Raw genomic sequence first — 20506 nt, 5'->3', positions numbered from 1 at the left:
TCCCAGCGCAGCCATTCCATCACCTGTCTTCTCTTTTTCTCCCTTACTTTTCATAGTCTATTTCCCAGCGGTCGTCTTCATAGCGTGCATGTGAACGGAATTATCATCTGGTTTTATCCTCTAACGGCCTTAATTCTTGTTAGGCCAACATTTTTCCTACTCCTTGGCCAACTCTTCGCGGATAATGCTCGCCCAGAGATACACGGTAGCAGCGCCACGGGGGTTGGATCTAGGGCCACGCCGGGCGACAATCCCGTCGTGCGCGTTCCAGGCGTCGATAAACACAGGAACCTTCGTCCACTGTAGCCTGTTCAACGACCGAATGATGAACATACGGTCCGGGTCGCAGGGCAAGCTATTATCGTCGGTAAACAACGGGAAGGGCCGCCTGGATCCAGCTTTCTCGATCTGGGTGACAAACGCAGTTATAAGCGGCGCATTCTTTATGTAATCAATCTCCACCGGCACCCGGATTTTAGGCAGATGCTTCAAAAGCTCGTCCGAGTCATCACTGGATTCTCGTTCATCATCACCGTACTCTCGCTCATCATCCTCGCTCAAGTCCTCCACGGCCATCAACGTCTCCAACGCGGATTGTGTCAACTCTGCTGGCTCTTCCTCGGTGTAGGTGTCGATCGTAGCAGTTCCCTTGCGCTGCTGCTCACCAGCCGCTACATTTTCCGCACGGATGGGCTGGGTGGTCTTATACACGGACGAATGGACCTTGTTCCAGTGGTCAGCGTTGTCTGGGTGTGGAGTGAGACACAAGCGGGTGTAGGCCAAAAGGGTGCCGATGGTAGAGGCGGTAAGGATCAACGGAGCCCAGATGGGCACCACGACCAACGCCAAGAGGATAATCCCGAGGAACTTGAGAAGCGTCTTTGGCGAAGAGAAGAAACCGCTGGGTTTATCTCTGAAGTCTGACTTTTCCAAATCAATAATCCGTGGCTTGACTCTGCGCTTTCCGACGGTGATTTCCGGAAGGTTGGGATAGAAACGCAACTGGACTTCGTTCCAGTGCTGAAACGGGGCGTACTCTGAAATATACGCCGTGTAGAACGCTACGGTGCGATCATTCCGCGAATTTGCAAAGAGGAGACGCTTGCGGAACTTCTGCAAGCCCTGGTAGTACACCTGCGCCGGGTCTGCGAGGTCCACGAGGATGCGCGACTGGTGGATAAACACGTCACGGCCCGTCTGACCGAGAAATGTGCCCCCCACAAAGTTCAGAAGTCGGTCGGCAATGGTTTGCCGGAAGAAATGAACTCCCACATGCGGCGTCGCAAACGTGGAGAAGATGACAGGCTCGATATGGTCGAACGCGCCGAGGCTGTGCAAGCGGCCAACGACGTATCGGGAAATTAATCCTCCGAGCGAATACCCCACAATGCTGATTTTGCTAACAAGAACGTTTTCCCGCTTTCTGAGTGTCTCCACCTCGTAAAAGATGTCGCGGACGACCTTTTCCCCGCACACTTTCACACCGTCGTAGGTCTTGAAGAAGGCGAAGGAGGACGGGCGCAAAGTGCAGATTTTTTCATCAGAATCAGCAAATGAATGCTTGATAGCTTCTTCGAGTACTAGTAAATGCTTTGGTCCTCCCCATAGACTAAGATGTTAGTCATGTCATATCTGCTGCTGCTGCTGGTGTACTTACCCATGGACTAGGACAAAGAGGTGACCGGGGGTGGGGCCGCTGGACTTTGGGTTTTGGGGCATATCCAAGGCTATTTGGTCTCAGAGATTTTAGAGATTTGTTTTGTTCAAATCTGTTTATCTCTGGAGCGTGTGTGCTATTATATTGAGATTCCGTTGGAGTAGTCGGATTGTTCCACGACAAACTTTGCTTAGCATGTGATTGACCACAGAAGCACCTGCACAGAGGCCCCGTCATTCAGGGGGATTGCTCTGGCTCAGGATCTCGGGCGTGTCAATTACATGGAACGAAATTCCAGGGCAGTTAAATAAACAGGTTTTGTGAAAGGCACAACTGCATTTTTGTAGTTGTAATTTTAATTGTGTCTGCTTAAATTTCTTATATGATATTAGCGTTCTGTTAGTACGAGAGGTGTAGCCGGTTTCTGCACCGAAAAGTAGCATGACACGTCATAATCAGCCGTCGGGTACCGTGTAGGATGAATGTTAAAAAGTTCGACAGGAGATAGAGGATAGGAATAGTGAGTTTAGCATAGGGAGCCTGTGAGTATTAAGGATATGACGCCCAGAATTGAGGAGGGGCACAAGGGTTTGAGCGAAGTCCGTACTAGAACTCTGCCTTAGAACCTATATCGAGTCTTTCTTTTTACAGGGCTATCACGTAGGTAACAAAGAAGGTTTATTACCATTCTACTAAAGCTTGGTAATATAAATCAAAATATACGTATTCTCAGAAGTAGTAACTGGGTGTTGTGCTAGTTAGTAAGTGATAGATTCTGAGTAGGGCAGGAGGCTCGGAATTTAGGTGAAGGGAGATGCCAGGCGACTTGCGGCCCGTAGTAAAATAAGTTTAGTGTCTGCCCTTTCGAAATGGCCTTACTGGAATATTAAGGGGATACCTCTTATCACGTTTCCTTGGAAGGCTAGGACCTCCAAGCTGCCTTGCTGGTCACACGAAGAGAATTTCATACCCCTAACCAACCTGCACCCCCTGCGCAACCCAATGATGTATCTGGGTATTATTCATAAAAATAAGCTTAGTCGAGTTCCTTTGCCAGCCTAAATTGTAGTTAATGGTTGTACAAGAGTGTAGAGCCGTAAACCGGGGGGGTGTTGAACCAAGATTATGGCTCCCAGTTGTCTTTCCCCGTATTCTTATCACAAGCATATCTCTCCGCCGCCTCTATGGTGTCCGAATATACAAGACTTTCGTCCTGGATATTGAGAAGGGGAGAAGACCGCCTTGACTGTACTGTCCTCGATCGGGTGATTTTTAAGAGATAGATACCCACACTTTTCTGGGGAACCGTCCTCATGCAAGGTTCCCTGGTCAAGGCTCTGAACTCACCGGGGAAGCCATTCTTAACGAGCATGCATGGGATATTGGTTTCAAGCATGAGGCGTTGGGCGGCTCATCGTTTAGTTAAGAAGTCAAAAAAACACGTTCCACGTCTTGTTGTGAAACCGTGGCGTATTTAATTAAACAAGCGATTTCATAATTGGACCAAAATTCTAGGTCTGAATTTATCACAGAAGTAGACCCAAGTCTACATCCTCAGGTGGCTGTACCTACCAATGCTTTTTTTTCCTACTCTAAGGTACTTCAGAGGTATATTATAAAACAAGAAAATAGGAGAGAAGAAGTGAAGTATAGCGGAGAAAAATACCCAATAGATAACGTGTACACCAGAAGCAGAAACGACAAGACCAAAAGAACGATGCGATAAAAAGAAATATACATAATTCAAGAGAAGGATCTACTGACGAGCCGTGTGGGGGTGTAGAGGAGCTCCACCTTGCATGTATAGAGGAAATGGTCATAAGACAATCTGTGCACGCTTAATACTTTGTTGTATAAGACCTGTGTCACATTTATCATGCCGATGACGTCTCCTAGAAAAGGTAGTCAATGACTCTTCTGACCAAGCTTGGACCTCCAGTGCCAGCCAGAGCGGCGGTAGAAGTGAGAAGCGGCATAGAGTAGTTACCAGAGGCGGTGTACAAGGTGGTTAACTCGGCGGTTGGGGTATAGGCGGTGTTGGTACTGGTGGAGTTCTGGAAGTTGAACAGGGAAGCGCTAGAAGCGGCAGTCAAGGAGACAGAGGAAACGACAATTGGGGCGTTAGTGGTCGTGGCAATAGCTCCAGTGGCAGTAGCTCCAGTGGCGGTAGCTTCAGTGGCGGTGACAGTAACCTGGACCATGATGGTGGAGGTGATGTTAATGTCGGTAGACGTAGCGAAACTAGAGTAAGCGCTTCCGGCGGAATCGGTCAACGTGACCGTAAACTGCACAGGAACCTTGATAGTGGTAATACCCTGGGACGTGGTGACAACAGCGGAGGTGGCTTCACAGACGGCTGGCTCGGTGACAGTAACAGTTACGGTCTCTTTATCAGCAGTGGAAGATGGGACGGGAGTGCCAACAGTGACAAGTCTACCATTCACCCCACCGGCGAGCAGCGCATCGTCGGATTGGGAAGCAATAGCCACGGCGGTAACAGGGGTGGTTGCAGCAGCCACAGTGGTGGCGGCTGCAGCAGAAGATACATCGTACGAAAGAGTGACGTAGTTGGTCAATGTGATGGTGGAGGTGGTCTGGATGGTGGTGAGATCTGCGGAAGAGTCAGCAGCGACAGCGGTAGAGATGTCAGTCAAGGCAGTAGTGGAAGGTTTAGCAGTGGCGGTACCGTTGAGGAGGTTGCGCTTGTTGACTGGGATAAATCTTTCAGCGATATTGTTATAAGCGTGCACGGCTTGCAAGCAAGTCAAGACGGATAATAAGACGGGAGCAGAGAATTTCATTGTAGGATGGATTTAGAGGTAGATGGTTTGCAGTTTGACGAGTCAGGTGAAGCTTGATGAGTTCAATCGAAGTTTAAAAAGGAATGGACGCAAAAGATATATCTTTTGCAATTGAATGAAGCAGGCTTAAAAGAATGTGTGGAGTTGGTAAAAGGGAAGGGGTTTTGCAAAAACTATGCAAAAAACAAGGGAAGGCCAGTAGTTATATATCTCCGCGGTGCTGTGTGCTGGAGAGCTGTGTTTATTTGGGTTTACACTAAGCATGTTCGACGCTTATTTAGGTACCTATACAGGGGGAGTTTATGCATTTTCTCCGTGTAGTACCTCAAAAGGTATGTCATTTTGACTGATCTGAAACCTGATATGCATACATTACAGGTAGATGTGGTGCTTGGATCCAGGAAGGGGGAAAAAGGGGTGGGATATTTAAGCTGAGCTGCATGCATGCGCATATGCACAACGCGTCTGTCGAGCCTTTCCTTGTACTCGGCGCGATTGTTACTCGAGGCAGGCGCTAGATACGGACAATACACGCTCCGTCTGCATATCCAAGTGTCCTTCGCGTCCACCTCCGGATACTATTTTTTATTGTCGCTAGCCATAAAGGAAAACGTCATCTACTGAAATCAGCCTGTCGTGTATGTGTGCCCCTGCTCACTCCACGGTAGATCGACATACAAGGCGACGGAAATATTAGTGCCGAAGTTTCATGTATTTTTGAAATAGCTCATTCCTTCTGTAAATCAACGCCATCTTTACAAGTCATATAAAGAAATTCTACTTTTTCGCAACCAGCAGCTTCAAGAACGCAGCACTTTTCCGATGCTTATGTCTTGAATCCCAACGGGCAAATAACCGCCGCACGCATACTTATGCAAGGCATGAAAGTTGCAACGGCAGGTTGCGCCAACTATGGTGGAAATTGTAGACCATGGACTTGCGAAAGCTGAGTGCATATGCTATGAATCCATTATTTATATCGTCACTTAACGGCTAGTCTGGCTTGGAATATTTCATTTTAGTCTTATTAAGGTCTAAATTCGGTCCATGCGTGCCTGTCTAGGAAAAACTTAGCCCTATTTGGACACTAAAATTTACGTTGGTATCTCTGCTCTTTAGTTCTTGCACCCCTTAGGAAGACTATGAAGTTTGAGTTTTAGCTGAATGCATTCGACTCTTTAACAATGGACTATGCTCCCTTCCACGTCTACCTACGGCTCTCTCACTCTAAAAGGGGTAAGGTGTATATCTGGTTCAGATCACAGGCTATCTTATCTGTACAAGATTTCTGTTTCGGATCTGCAGATGTCCAGCTCGTCGCCCAGTGGGCTCTAGATTGGTCAAAGTGCATTTCCTGCAATGCTGATTTGGACTAGAGATATACTATCAGGAGAATTTGGGTCGGAAACTACCCACCTCCATATCCTCGAACGGTTTCCTTGGCTACAAAAGTTTTAGAAATTAACCACGTGAGCCCGTCCAAGCAAAGAAATACCATCATACCGAAAGCTTTCGGTATGATACACATAACGGAGGGTTCATTAGAAAGGAAGAAAGTTATTTTGAAACCTTTGACTAGTTCATGGCCAAACGTCACGAGGATTGACTATCTCGGATAACCAATTTGTCTAAAGGGTATCACCTTTACAAATCTTAAAATGGGTATGAGGGCCATGCACTCTTGAGTTAGTCTTGCGCTGGCAAGCAACCTATCAGAGGGTTTGTTTTGCAGTCTACATGGTGACGTATCTTTTCTTTGTGGGATGACAAGATAATCACTAAAAGTAGTGGCGGATGATTCCATCCCTATTGTGAGAATAACCCTTCGTGCTTATGAGCCCGTTCGTCGCCAAACGGTAGCGCCTGCTTTTTTTAATTCGATATATAATTGAGCTGGGCCAGACCCCCCATCCCGTGGACTTAAATGCCACCGCTTACTGAAAAGACTCTGAATAGTTAGTACTGCGACTGTACTCAACACCGGGACTGTACTCAGCACCAGGACTGTACTCATCACTGGGACTTGTCACATTCGTGACGAAAGAGTGCGTGAAAGATGACACGACACTAACAATTAAATGCAAATCAATGCTTCTTAAAACTACGAAACTCTCGATGCGTAAACCCATGTGTATGTACGGAGGCCTTTGTGCGGAAGTTGAATTCGGGGTGGCCCATATGTATCCCCAGGTTTGGACTTTTGGTTACGCCAGAAGCAGGACAAAAAGATGCCTATATCTGCATTTCAAATATGCAATGACAGTATATCTCGAACCCTCGATAAGAGCAAAGTAATTATATTTATCAGTGGAGTGGGCTGGAAGACAAACTCTTTTTACATTAGGATTGGCTCAGACCGTAGGTTGAACAATACATGAATTCTCCATAATCTAATTTCTAATTGAATAAGCCTATGTCCGTAGAACTTCGACGCAACATGGCAGGCACATGACCCAGGGCATCGAATTGTATCGGAGCTTGACACATGCAACATTTATGTACAGTTCATTGAAAACGGATTAGGCATTATAATCGCCCAAAAGGGAAATCTCTTCTCCTGGCTTGGTGGTGGAATATCTTAGTTCAAAAATAATCAGACAAGGGCATCCCTATCTATGTCCAGCGCCTTTGTATAGAGCTAAATAAGTGAGGATGTTTGATCCCTTTTTTTTCTTTTTCTTGCAGATCCATCGTACAAACTGTGCACACGGACCGTGGACTTGAAACTAGGCTGCATAATATAGCCGACACACATAATCATTATAGCTGTTCATGTGGTTTCAGTTTCTGGGAAAGTGGCCATGATAGATCGTTTTTGGTATTGCATATATTGATAGATGAAATCCGGTGTGAGATTCCTAAAAACAAATCTTCTCTTGCGTGACAAAATTGGTGGTGCATTTTAATGTGGCAGACAAAACAATATGCGCACATATTTTCATGCCTGTATATATATATGCTTCTTTCAGTGGTAATGCCGTAATTAAGGTATATTCTACATTTGCATGGTAATGTATCTATCTATTTTGCGATAAAATACGCCTGTTTAACAATATGGTAGGTATATTATCTTCTTATGAGATAAAATTAATATTTAATATAGATACATTTATAATTTTACATATATGTTAATTTTAAATATCTTACAAATTGGAGCCATTAATTACCTACGTTTTGTATTCATGTATGTAGAAGATATATACATATAAATCAAACCTGCTGATAAAACTAGAATGCCAAATACACAGCATATGTATTTACGTGGCCAAGCGCCGGTATATATTATATACCTGTATAAGCTATACATTACAGCTTCGATTTAAGCTTTTCAGCCTAATGGTGTATGTGTATGCACTTGGTATTAAATTTACTCTTCATGCCGTATGATACGCGGGGAAACTTGGACAATACATATCCTCGAGTTTACATTCTTTGGCTAAATGGGGATAGATTAGATTAAACTAAATATTAAATAATTATACAAGCTGGAGTGGTAGCCCGATGGGGCTTGGCTCTAGCAAACATAGGGTATGAAAAAAGCTAAAGTGCGCCTATAGGGCCTGAAGCTAAACCGTTCTTCTGTAAATACATCGAAATGTATTTACAATAGATTAGAAGATACCGTTGGAGAAGAGAGGGGAAGGTTCCTAGCTCATTTTCAGAAGGGTGCTGAAGGAGAGATATTTGCAGGGAAATTCCTTACAAGTCAAAAACCTCTTGAACAGCTTCCTGGGCCTTTTCAAGGTGGTCCTGAGCAACTTCCTGAGCTGCCTCGGTAGCCTTGGCAGCTTGTGGGACAACGGTGTTGTGGAAGAGGTGACTAGCGTAGGCAACGAGCTCGTCAACCTTTTCGCTCAAATGGGTGTCGTACTGTTCGAGGACGTAGTTGTAGGCAATAACACCCAACTCAACCTGCTTTTGGATGAAGGGGGTAGCAGCTTCGACCAATGGTTCGACGTGCTTGATGTAAAGCTCATGGGATTCAACAGCAGCTCTGGTTGAGATTAATCTTGGGCAGTAAGGAGAGGCTGATGAGTCCTCTGGGCACTTCCAGAAAGCTAAGTAGATGACGTAAGCGATAGCAAAGTTAAACAAGAGGCACTTGACACGACCGAGGAGAGAAGCCATTTTTGATAGATTGATTGGTGTAGGGGATGAAAATAATTTCTTGAAGAAGAGAAAAGAAGCTCTATTGTGCAACCTTGGTGAGACGCACCTCGGTATATATAACAGATCAGGCTGCGAGCTTTTCCTTTTTCGCACATGTGAAATGCTCTCAACAAAAACTGAATGATGTGTTTACTTTTCGTGGAAATTTTCGCCACCACATACCACAAGTATTTCCTCTTTGGGAATATTGCATAAATGCATCGCCCCACCATAAGGAATTAGGAGGCTGCCGAATTTCAGCTAGTACTATTCGTTTATATGCACATCATCGGCCGAGGACAGGTATGATTCAGAGTCCACTAGTAACAACAGCCCCCTATTGCGGGGACGAGTGGGTAGTGTATTTTTAAAGGAATAATCTGTTCTTTTCGGCCGCGTATGCCTGGTGCTGATAAGAAAGTAAATGATTGGTATCGTATAGCTCTGAATGCCCAAGGGATATAACAAAAAAGGTCCAATTCTGGTTACTGAATAATAAAGCATTCAACCTTGAAAGGAAGCCAATTTTAGGTGTATTTAAAAAAAAAAACGGTTTAGAGGTAAAGTTCTAACCAGGTTGACTGAGTTAACCAGTACCCATGTATAGAGTACGGTAATAAACGCAATATTGGCTCAGTTAGATAAGCACGTTAGATCTACAAGCATGATACTTATAAGGTATATAGAGTCTGTTCAAGTAATATATAAATGGCAACAAATACACCTTTAATCGCTGCGAAATTCTGAATACGGCGGGATACGTCGGGGGCTTTCACACCATTTTTAGTAGTTCCTCGGTCAGGGATGGTATGCCCATTTTCGTATAAAGTGCTTATGAGGACTTTTATATTTAAAGAGACCAATGTGTTTCAATAAGTTATATGACTTGGATAGTAATCTAACGGCGATTAACTATCCCGAAAGGCTGAAACAACCTTGAGCCGGTGCATGCCGTTCGAAGCAAGTCTAGCAGGCTTTTCCCCATATAGTACCATGTGTATTGCTGCACGTGCTCGATGTTAACGAGAATACTATAATGGCTTGTTTCATTAGTGCGTCATATTCTTGCGCTAAATAGTTTTGTCGGGAATAGCATAGTGGCTTGTTTCAATAGTATGGTGCATTTATCCCAAGTGGCGTGACAGTGAGATTGCTTGACTGCTTAACTTGTTCTTTTTATGAGTGTCTTACTGCCTTGTATAATTTCATTCTGGCTAAAAGATTTACCCTCATTTTGAGACTCTGGTAGATTAGTGGAATCTCTCAGTTGATATTAACCAATGGATAGCGTAACCGGCTGTAGAACATCAGACAGCATGTCTGGACCGTATTTAACCCAGATGGGTGAACTGGACTAGAAGAGCCGGCCGGGTCTAGTTGGATTGCCGGCTTCCTGTCAAGTTTCCAGCGCCTGTTGGGGTTTCAGTCGGGAGGTAACAGCCTATAATTGATTCACAAGGTACTATCGAAATAAGCCACTAGGTACATTCACGACCTTCCACAAGAATAAAGATACTTTTAAACTGAAACATTTTCTATCAACAGGAAATCACTTCTATGTATAGTCTTCGGAGCTTTTTCTGTCAGCACAACTTAGCCAGTCGTGTCAACATAATTTCTTAACGTGCCACATCGATGTAACCTCTTGGTTTGCTGTTGATATAACCTCTCAACTTACTACTGATGTAATCTCTTGACTTGATATCGATGCAACCCCTTGGCTTACCATCAATATAGCCTCTAACTTCGGCATCTTAAGAACGTGCAGGAGTGGTTTAGGGGTAAAATCTAACATTCCCATTGTTAGGCCACGGGTTCGAGTCCCGTCTCTTGCATTGTCTTTTCGTTTTTTGGATGGCTCAGGGTTGAAGACATACTTATACCGTGAAGTTTGGGCAAGGTTTGGCGTTTGACCTTTAATTTTATGTTTTGGCGTAGGCGAAGCAGGTTAATGACATACTAAGTTATCGAGGAAGAAATAAATGTGAAACGCCAAACAGAACGTGGGGTTTCACAAAATGTCTAGATACCAAAAGTTGCTGGTGATCGAAAACATAACTGCTTAAACATAACTAATGTAGTAGGCAATGAAAAATTTACTGTGGATGAGAGAATTCATGCACCTTGATTCTCAGACTTTTGCTCGCCCAAACGATCCTACACTTGAATCCAGAGGAAAAAAAATATTATATATCTAATCCGTTGAGGAACCCTATTATATATACACACATGGAAGTCCGTAGCTACCAAGGCTAACAGAACACTCAGCATGCAAAGAAAAATGAAATGAAAAACAAACCCAATAAGAGAAAGAGAGCGAGGCAATAGAAAAAAAAAGAATAAAATAAAATAAACAAGACATGAATACATTACTTAGACGTAACAATAATGTAAATGCAGTTGATGCAAACACACAGACAACTCACCCCCTTAGGAAATCAGCTCCTTGTCATTAAGATAAGAAAGCGACACGATTAGTATCTGTAGATATCAGCCTTGTATGGACCCTCCTGTGGGATACCCAAGTACTCGGACTGGACGTTAGACAAGGTGGTCAACTTAACCCCCAACTTGGCCAAGTGACATCTGGCAACCTCTTCGTCCAAACACTTTGGCAACAAGTGGACACCGACGGAGAACTTCTCTCTCTTGAAGGCTGGGAAAGCTTCGAGGAAAGAGGTGTTGTCCTGGGTAAACAAGGCAATCTGGGCCAAGACCTGGTTGGAGAAAGAACAGGACATAACGAAAGAGGAGTGACCAGTGGCACAGCCCAAGTTGACCAATCTACCTTCAGCCAACAAGATGACGTGTCTACCGGATTCCATCAAGAAACGGTCGACCTGTGGCTTGATGTTGACACATTCCTTGGCGTTAGACTTCAACCACGCAACATCGATTTCAATGTCGAAGTGACCAATGTTACAGACGATAGCGTCATCTGGCATCTGGGAGAAGTGCTCACCAGTGATGATGTCACGACACCCGGTGGTGGTGACAAAGATTTGACCCTGGGAAGCAACTTCTTCCATGGTCTTCACTTCGTAACCCTCAACCGCGGCCTGCAAGGCGTTGATAGGGTCGATTTCAGTGATAATGACACGGGAACCCATACCTCTCAAGGCCATGGCACAACCCTTACCGACATCACCGAACCCGGCAACAACAGCAACCTTACCAGCCAACATGACGTCGGTGGCACGCTTAATACCATCGATCAAGGATTCACGGCAACCGTACAAGTTGTCAAACTTGGACTTGGTGACACAGTCGTTAACATTAATGGCTGGGACCTTCAAGGTGGCGTTCTTCATCATCTTGTACAAGTGGTGGACACCGGTGGTGGTCTCCTCAGAGACACCGAAACAGTCCTTCAACATTTCTGGGTACTTTTCGTGGACCAAAGCGGTCAAGTCACCACCATCGTCCAAGATCAAGTTCAACTTCTTGTTGTCCTTGAAAGCGAACAACTGCTGTTCAAGGCACCAGAGGTATTCCTCTTCGGTTTCACCCTTCCAAGCAAAAACTGGGACACCGGCAGCGGCAATGGCGGCGGCGGCGTGGTCCTGGGTGGAGAAAATGTTACAGGAAGACCAGGTGACTTCAGCACCCAAGGCAACCAAGGTTTCGATCAAGACAGCGGTCTGGATAGTCATGTGCAAACAACCGGCAATTCTGGCACCGGCCAATGGCTGAGATGGACCGTACTTGCTACGGATTTCCATCAAACCTGGCATTTCGTTTTCGGACAATTCAATGTCCTTGCGGCCGAAGGCGGCTAAGGAGATATCGGCGACTTTGAAGTTAGACATTTAGTGTGGTTTAAAAGGGGGGGATTAAATGGGAGAAAGAAAAGGGAGAGAGAAAAAAAAAAGGGGTTAGCAGCCGTTATATATTAATTTTTCACGCCAAGATTAGAACGTGCTAAACGCTCAACAATGTACCAAACCTTCACGTGTTAATGAAAAAATTTTCGGTGCTTAAGAAAAAGAAACTAGGTGCGTATACGAGCGGTGCAGGATTTACCCGGCTGTTACATAGGCTTGTAGCCGTCCGAGGGTTCAAGAACGTTCACTAGCTATTAACCGTTTAGGGGGTTTTGCTACGAAGATGGGAATACATGAAGAGGATGTTATTAAAGGAGTACTATCATTGAGAGATAGTATGTGTGATTGTGTTTATTACACCCTGTTGCTGTTTGTAGGACGTTTTCTAGTTTCGTGAATCCGCGGGGGTTAATAAGTCACCCAACAAATCGATAGCTTATTAGGCGAGATATGTGCTGGTAATTCGGCCGCAGTTATACGTTTGGCAATCTCCACATTGCGGCTCCACCTTGGAGATTTAGCATCGATCACTTTTATATCGTCAAAGTTCTGAGTTTCTGTACCCCTCCCGAATTGGATACATTTCATGTCAGTCTTACTCTCGTATCTGAATGACCTGCAGGGGCTCCGTGGGTCTTGAGTAGTTGTCGAGGCCTGAGAGGCTTTTCAACCGTTATTCTTGACCGATGGAGCACCTCAATTGTAAAAACCTCAACCATCAGCGAAGTTACATCAAGTAGTTATATATACCAACTTCAGTGCCCTGTCTCGCCAATTGAAGGATATACTAACGGTCGTCTCGCATCAGCTACGTATTCGGTTCAGTGAGGATGGTGAAGCCGCATCGCTGCAGCAACCAAGCCGCCTCCTAGACGATGATTACAGCCTCACAGTTGAACCATTCGTAGGTCTTCCATGTCTGAAACAAAGTGACCCTCCATTGCCACTACGCACTACTTAAATTCGCCACCTCAGCTCACTTTATTACAGCGACTATCCGTGAATCTGTTTTGGCCACGCATCAGCTTGCATTTGTCACCAGAGTTGAAGGAAACACTTAAGAGGGGTATCAATACCGTTGCATAAGTTCCAGACACTTAGAAACCTTCTTAAATACCAGCCTCCGTTCTCCATTACACCTTTAAAGGAATTCTCGCGACTGGTGTTTCCCAGATGTCTTTAAACATAGAGAGATACACTTCAAAAGGACACCAGTCGGTTCTACAGCTCTCCTCTCTGCTTTACGAACCAAGATGTGCGACCCTTCAGCCATTTTCCCCAGACGGAAACGCCTTCAACCCGTGCTTCTTGGCGGCCGTGCTCACCTCCTTTGTCGCTCTCTCAAGCCTTTTCTGCCTCTTCCAGCTCCTCCAACTGTGCCGAAACAAAAGCCTCGGAAGCGTCTGGGACCCCCGAAACGTGGGAAAATGGCAGATCCTTCGCATCGTGCTAGTTCTTCTACAGAGTCTTGCGTACTCCCGTCTCGCCTTGGGGGATTCAAATGACTTGTGGCACCCAATGGCACCCAAAGGAGCTCTTTTCTACCTTTCTTTCGCAATTCTCACCATTGTACTTCCGTTACACGTCATGGAACCGGTTAAGGCAGATAGAGCCAGCGCATCGCTTTTGGTTTTCTGGCTAGGCTTGTCACTCATCCATTCGATTACCACCGCGCAAGACATCCTAACCGCGTGGAAGTTTATTGATTCGACGAAAATGGAGATCTTTGCCCTTCTCAATGCCTGGATTGTGTTTACGCTAGAAGTTGGGAGCAAGTGGGAGACGTCAGAGCAAGCCAAACAGGATTGTGTCCGACGCGGGAAACTGATTTACAAGCCGAACTTTCTCCAACGCTACTTCACCTACTCCTGGATGAACCCTTTGATGAGCAACAAAAACCTCTCTTTTAGTGATCTCCCAGAGCTCCCGGATGATGTAAATGTGGGCTACCATTCGGCCAAACTATCGAGCGAATGGGAAAAGCAGGCGCGGCTGATGCACCAGTCGCTTCTCCGCCCTCTCCTCAGCGTCGTCCGAAACCAGCTTTGTGTGGTTTTAGGGCTTGAAATCCTCCAATGCATCTCCCTGTTTGTACAACCGTTGCTTCTCCGGTACTTGATCCGTTTTTTCCAACAAAATAGGCTCCAACTGGCAGATACGGCTGGCTCGCAGCTTATTGATCCAAGTACCACGCCTCAGCCATTGCTCATTGGCCTCACCCTCGCCTTTTTGATGTTTTTCAGCTCTCTCGCGACTAGTTTCATATGCAGCATCACGCACGTGAAATCCCGCGAGATGGGCTTCAACTGCAGATCCAGTTCGATGGCCTTGGTTTACGCCAAATGCTTGCGGCTCTCGCACGCCGCCCGCACCCAGGGTGATACCAACGTGGCAAACTTGATTTCCGTGGACGTTGAAAACATCCAAACCTTGAGCGAAACCGTGCCCCTTGTGGTGTCCATTCCCGTAAACTTGGTTATCTCGCTTGCAATGCTCTACTCGCTCATCGGCTACGCCTTTGCCGCGGGGTTTGCGGTCGTCCCAGCGATGATCTACCTCAATATCTTTGTTTCGCGGCGGATGGAGCAACTCTATGACACCCAGATGGAGTTCAAGGACGCTCGCGGGTCGCTTACTCAGGAACTTCTCCTGGCCATCCGCTCGGTCAAGCTCTACGCATGGGAAGCGGTGATGACGGGCAACATCCGGCGCGTGAGAAACGACCAGGAGCTCCCGACTTTGAAGAGAATTGCACTCTGGGATGCATTTGGTAACTTTGCGTGGAATATCTCGCCGTTCTTCCTTTCCACCTCTGTCATGGCGCTCTTGGTATTATTGGGCGACATAACGTTGACCCCAGAGGTGGTGTTTCCAACTATGGCCGTTTTGAACTTGCTCTCCAAGCCGTTTTACCAGATTCCCTCGCTCGTAGCGGCGTTCATCGAAGGAAGGGTTTCGTTTAACCGGTTAACGGAGTTCCTCACCAGCGGAGAAATTGATTTTACGGCAGTCACACGACTCCCAGCCGGCAATGTTTCTGTTAACGTTGCCAACGCCACGTTTCTTTGGAACGCCCCGTGTATGCGGGTGGACGAGGACGAAGAAAGATTAATCGATGAAACGAAGGTTGCTTTGACGAACATCAACTTCCAGGCACGTACGGGCCAGCTCAGCTGTGTGGTGGGCCGTGTTGGCGACGGAAAGTCCGCCTTTATCCAGTCTCTCGCCGGCGAGCTTCCTATGGTGAGCAGCGCGGGCATTGGGGAGGAGAAACTTGAACGTTGTGGCAACATTGCGTATGTTCCACAGGAGCCATGGATCATGAACGCTTCCGTCAAGGATAATATTTTATTTGGTCACCGGTTGGATGGGGAGTTTTACCAGAAAACGCTCGAGGCATGTGCGTTGGTGACGGATCTCGAGACGTTTCCCCAAGGTGATGCTACGGTTGTGGGCGAAAAAGGTATCTCCTTGTCTGGGGGTCAACGTGTGCGCCTTTCGCTTGCACGCGCTGTGTATGCGCGAGCGGACATCTACCTCATGGATGATGTATTATCTGCGGTGGATACCCATGTTTCGCAGCACATCATCGATCGTGTGTTGTCTTCTACCGGGATTTTGGCGTCAAGAACGCGCATTTTAGCCACGAACAACGTTCCCGTGTTGAAGCATGCGGATCGGATTAGTGTGTTTCAAGGTGGACGGATCATAGACCTGGGGGAGTATGACCGAGTTTCATGGAGAATTAAAGGAGAAGGTGAGGATTCAGACAAAAGTGAAGCCTCTAATGACAAACCAATCAAACCAGCCCAAGAAACCCCGCCAAAGCCCGATGCTCTGCAGGCCCTCCGCAGAGCAAGTGTTGCCACGGTATCCTTCCGCCCGTTTGAGGATAAAGAGGGAAAAGCAGAAGGAAGAGTTTCCTGGTCCGTCTACCTCACGTACACCCGCATCTTTGGACTATCTTCTGGCGCAATTGTTGTTCTCTTCATCGCTCTCTGGCCCACGTTCACGATTCTCGCCAACTACTGGTTGAAGCTCTGGTCCGAAGAAAACCTCGTGCACGGTCACAATACGGATTCGTGGCGAAACCTCGCGGTGTACGCCCTCCTAGGCTTGGCACTTGGAGGGTCTATTCTTGTGCGATCCCTCCTCATGAGGGGCCGCTTTGCCCTACGCGCGTCCCAGGTGCTCCACGACACGATGCTTACAGCGGTGGTGAACTCTCCGATGGCGTTCTTTGAATCAACCCCGCTTGGCCAGATTGTCAATCGCTTTACGCTGGACATCAACGCTGCGGATGATGGCTTGGCACGCACTATCGAAAATTGCCTCGAAGTGTGCTTGGATATGATATTCGTCATGACCACCATTCTCTGGACGTTGCCAGGAATGGCACTCTTGATGGGGTTGCTCGTCATGGCGTTCCTCTACTACCAGATCTACTTTATCGCCGCGTCGCGTGAATTGAAGCGCATCGCAGGGATCGCGCGATCACCACTTCTCTCGCACATCCAGGAAACCATCGAGGGCGTTGATTCGGTGCGTGCCTATGCCAAGGTCGAGTGGTTCAAGCAGATTCACGCGACCAACATCGAAAACAACTTGAAGGCAGACTACTTAAACGTGCCAGTGACCCGCTGGTTGTCTACTCGACTCAAGGCGTTGGGCTCGGTGGTACTTTTTGCTGCCACCTTGTTGTGTGTGTACTCGCTCACCACCGCAACGCCATTAGGCCCAGGCACCATTGGGTTTATCATCTCATACACGCTCTATTTAAGCAGTGGGTTGGAAGATGTGGTGGATTACATAGTGAGCACCGAGGTCCGTTTTGTGGCGATTGAGCGAATCTTGGAGTACTGGCTGTTGCGGCCAGAAGCAGATGCGGCCACTAAAATCAATGTCTCTTTGTGGCCAAATGACGGAGGTGTTATGTTCAGCAACTACTCAACAAAGTACCCCGGAAGCGAAACCTTGGCATTGAAAGACATCTCAGTGTCTATTAAACCGGGTGAGAAGATCGGAATTGTGGGTCGGACAGGTGCGGGAAAGTCCACACTCACGCTGGCGTTATTTCGGCTAATTGGGCCCACTGCGGGCTCTGTGAGCATCGACGGTATCGCTATCTCCAGTTGCGAAGCGCTAAGTTTGCACGACTTGCGCAGCAACTTGAACATCATTCCCCAGAACGCACATATCTTCCAGGGCACCATTCGTTCCAATTTGGATCCTTTCAACCAGTTCTCCGACGAAAGGGTGTGGGAATGCATCAAATTAGCTCAGATAGACCAGCTATTGGGCCAGCTATTAGACCAGCCGCAGAGAATCCCTGGTGTAACTCCCGAGTACTTGGCTGCCCAGTGTCTTTCGCTCCCGATTGTTGAATCGGGTGCCAACTTGTCTTCCGGGCAGAAACAGTTGGTTTGTCTTGCGCGTGCTCTTCTCAATCCGTCTCAGGTGTTGGTCATGGATGAAGCAACGTCTTCCGTGGACGGGAAAACCGATCTGATTGTCCAGGAAACCATCCGCAAGGCATTCAGCTCCAAGACAATTTTAACCATCGCCCACAGGTTGGATACGGTGATGAACAGTGACCGTATCCTAGTGTTGGACGGCGGGGAGGTCAAGGAGTTCGATACCCCAGAAACCTTGTTGAACAACCCAGATAGTTTGTTTTATGGGTTTTGCCAAAAAGGTGGGTTTGTCTGAGGATCAAAGGCTAATCAGGGCGCCAGGGAACGACAGTTCAGGCCAAGTCTAGTACCACCAGGCCTAAGTATCGTCAGACTAGTCTAATCAGAATGAGAGAATGTTGGTTTTTCAGTACCCACTACAGATTTAGAGTAGAACGTAACGGGTATAGCTACAATTGTGCCAAATGATATTCTTTGGACCAATAATCGGTGCTAAATAGAATGAATTATACTATGATTCCGGCAGAAACGTCATGACACGGGCATATTTTCTCACCTGTTGGCCGACAATCAACCTTTTATTATTGCCTTCAGGTAGAGATTAAGTATGAACCGCCACGGAACTTGATACCCGCAAACAGCTGACGGAAAACCCGTGTTCGCTGCTACAGAATATGCATGATGGGGCTTGCTATCCGGAACCCGAGGTATACTTGAAAGGGGCAACCCTCTTTTCCCGCTGATCAGTATACCGCTGGTTGTGACAAGCATGCATCTTTACACGTCGTTAGGGCCCCCGATTAAAGAGAAAGAGGAATTCTTCCCGTCTCGGAAACTCCATGCCGCGGCGTTTTTTGTCCCTTAATTCATAGCAATACTGAATACAGGATGAGTGTTTATAACCAATCTCTGATTGACAAAACTCTTGGTAGGGGGTTTCTCACGGGAAAATGGCCTGCAGAATTGGTATTTAGTGAGTATAAGTAAAAAGAAATGATTGATATTTACCGGCCTAACCTAGATGTAGAAGAATTGGCCTCCTGTCTAGAAGCTATGGCTATTTCCTGATTAAGGAACTGCATCGAAACATATTAGCACGACGTCATAGCTGCATCAGGGGAGAAAAATGAATTTACAGCCACATTGTTCATCTGACTAAAACTCTTCCCTAGGGGGTAGGGGGGGTGATAACCATCGGCATAGAAGATTGTAGATTCGGCGGAGCAGGAATCGCACAACAGGGATTAGCTGACGCTAACCTGATAAGTATATGATTAAGGTTCGAATCATAGGGGCCTTACCTATTAGATTATACAATTTTATGGTACCGCAGCAAGGATTTGACATAGCCCCTGTGGTATGAGGCATCGTTGTGTTACCGTACAGCAAGAGCACGGGAGATTCGTAACTGCCAATAAAAGTAAACTGGAGTGGTAATCACTCATTAAGCTCTGGCAGTCATACTGTACTGTCCGCGTCAAAAATTCCTCTAATACTGAAGTCTGGGCCTGGACTGGTCATCACTTCCTGTCTGCAGTATCCAACCTCCGAAAGCCCCGTTCGGCTATTTTGCGAACATGTAATGTTAGCTATACTGCTGCGGCACGAAACGGAAGTGGTAACACGGAAATAATTTAGAACTGGTCTCAAACTCGATTATTGGAAAACGAAACCACCAAAAGCAATGCATAGCCCAGGAGATAATACCAGAAGTGTGAGCCAGCTTCCTTCCGGCAAGCATGCATCGAGCATGGGGATGGGGCTGGCGCCCCCTATGGTGGTCCGACCCTGACTCAAACCTTCGGTAGCCTGCATTCTAAGTACCCAGAGTGAGAGTAGCTATAGTTCTGATGCTTCGATTATCCCTAAAGTACACTCATCCAAGGATAGAATCCAGAACTACAAAAATGTGAAACAGTGTTACGCAGGGAGTAGACTTACCAGGATAGCTGGAGCATGTACGTATGGCGCATATATCATCGCATCACCTGGCCCAGGCTAGATTCATTTTTGGTTACTGACTAATAATTAAAACCGAGTTTTTAGCAGTCGTGTAACACAAAATTAGAAAAATCTAACGAGGCTGTGCATACCAGTCATAAACAACCTTGTTTCGTGAAAAGGGTCTAGGCTTGATTCCTCGGGAACTGAGCCTCTTATATACTGAAAACTAGGGACCCAACCATGATGCAATGTGTACGGCAAGAGTATATAATCGGTGCGTGAGGCGGAGTATCACAGATCTCAATTCACGGACTTTCCCCAGAGAACATGCAGTTTGGTCAGCCATCGGGAAGCTCGAGTTTGACTTGCCGACCCGACAGGTGCACGTGACTTGACAATTTCCTTTTTTGTCATCTGCAACAAGGGGGGTATAGTGGCCAACGCAAGGAAAAGCTTGTCTAATCTTAATAGACATTAATAATCAAAGTAAACCTGTCCTCTCCACCCACCAGATGTCTCGAGTTGAACATATAATATCCCATGAGCGAATAGTTACCTGTGCCAGCCGTTTAAAAATATTGCATCCTGGATATCCCTCCACTGCGGAGTTTCATATTAGAACGCCCTGCGTGGAAGCCACCCACGGCTGCTGTCCCTTTGTTTGGGCCGAGCCATTATTCATCATGCATATTTTTGTGGCAAACTCTTTGGACGGAG

The 20506-nt window shown here is 46.5% G+C and overlaps 5 protein-coding genes and 1 non-coding gene across 6 annotated transcripts; 2 read left to right on the top strand and 4 right to left on the bottom strand.

The window, feature by feature from the left end:
* Window positions 1–156: 156 nt before the first annotated feature.
* BABINDRAFT_166404 (putative hydrolase) lies at window positions 157–1719 on the bottom strand (the record flags this gene model as incomplete). The annotated part of the gene is made up of 2 exons (XM_019130427.1): window positions 157–1609; window positions 1658–1719. The coding sequence occupies 2 exons, from the start codon at window positions 1717–1719 to the stop codon at window positions 157–159; spliced, it is 1515 nt and encodes a 504-aa protein (XP_018986154.1).
* A 1541-nt stretch (window positions 1720–3260) lies between these two features.
* Window positions 3261–4763, bottom strand: BABINDRAFT_161029 (uncharacterized protein). Its single transcript, XM_019128603.1, has one exon. It carries the CDS (start codon window positions 4456–4458, stop codon window positions 3550–3552), a length of 909 nt encoding a protein of 302 aa, XP_018986153.1. The 5' UTR covers window positions 4459–4763; the 3' UTR covers window positions 3261–3549.
* Window positions 4764–7900: 3137 nt separating this feature from the next.
* Window positions 7901–8702, bottom strand: BABINDRAFT_161027 (uncharacterized protein). The gene has a single exon (XM_019128602.1). The coding sequence runs from the start codon at window positions 8584–8586 to the stop codon at window positions 8158–8160; it is 429 nt and encodes a 142-aa protein (XP_018986152.1). The 5' UTR covers window positions 8587–8702; the 3' UTR covers window positions 7901–8157.
* A 1669-nt stretch (window positions 8703–10371) lies between these two features.
* On the top strand, window positions 10372–10442 carry BABINDRAFT_t156. Its single transcript has one exon. It is a non-coding gene; the product is annotated as a tRNA-Gly (tRNA).
* A 339-nt stretch (window positions 10443–10781) lies between these two features.
* SAH1 (adenosylhomocysteinase) lies at window positions 10782–12439 on the bottom strand. Its single transcript, XM_019128601.1, has one exon. The coding sequence runs from the start codon at window positions 12414–12416 to the stop codon at window positions 11082–11084; it is 1335 nt and encodes a 444-aa protein (XP_018986151.1). The 5' UTR covers window positions 12417–12439; the 3' UTR covers window positions 10782–11081.
* A 1708-nt stretch (window positions 12440–14147) lies between these two features.
* Window positions 14148–18140, top strand: BABINDRAFT_34492 (uncharacterized protein; the record flags this gene model as incomplete). Its single annotated transcript, XM_019131681.1, has 1 exon — window positions 14148–18140. One exon carries the CDS (start codon window positions 14148–14150, stop codon window positions 18138–18140), a length of 3993 nt encoding a protein of 1330 aa, XP_018986150.1.
* Between the last annotated feature and the right edge of the window lie 2366 nt (window positions 18141–20506).

This window comes from Babjeviella inositovora, assembly GCF_001661335.1.
Source record: "Babjeviella inositovora NRRL Y-12698 unplaced genomic scaffold BABINscaffold_4, whole genome shotgun sequence".
Taxonomy (NCBI): Eukaryota; Fungi; Ascomycota; class Pichiomycetes; order Serinales; genus Babjeviella; species Babjeviella inositovora.
This window is presented reverse-complemented; position numbering and strand designations above follow the sequence as displayed.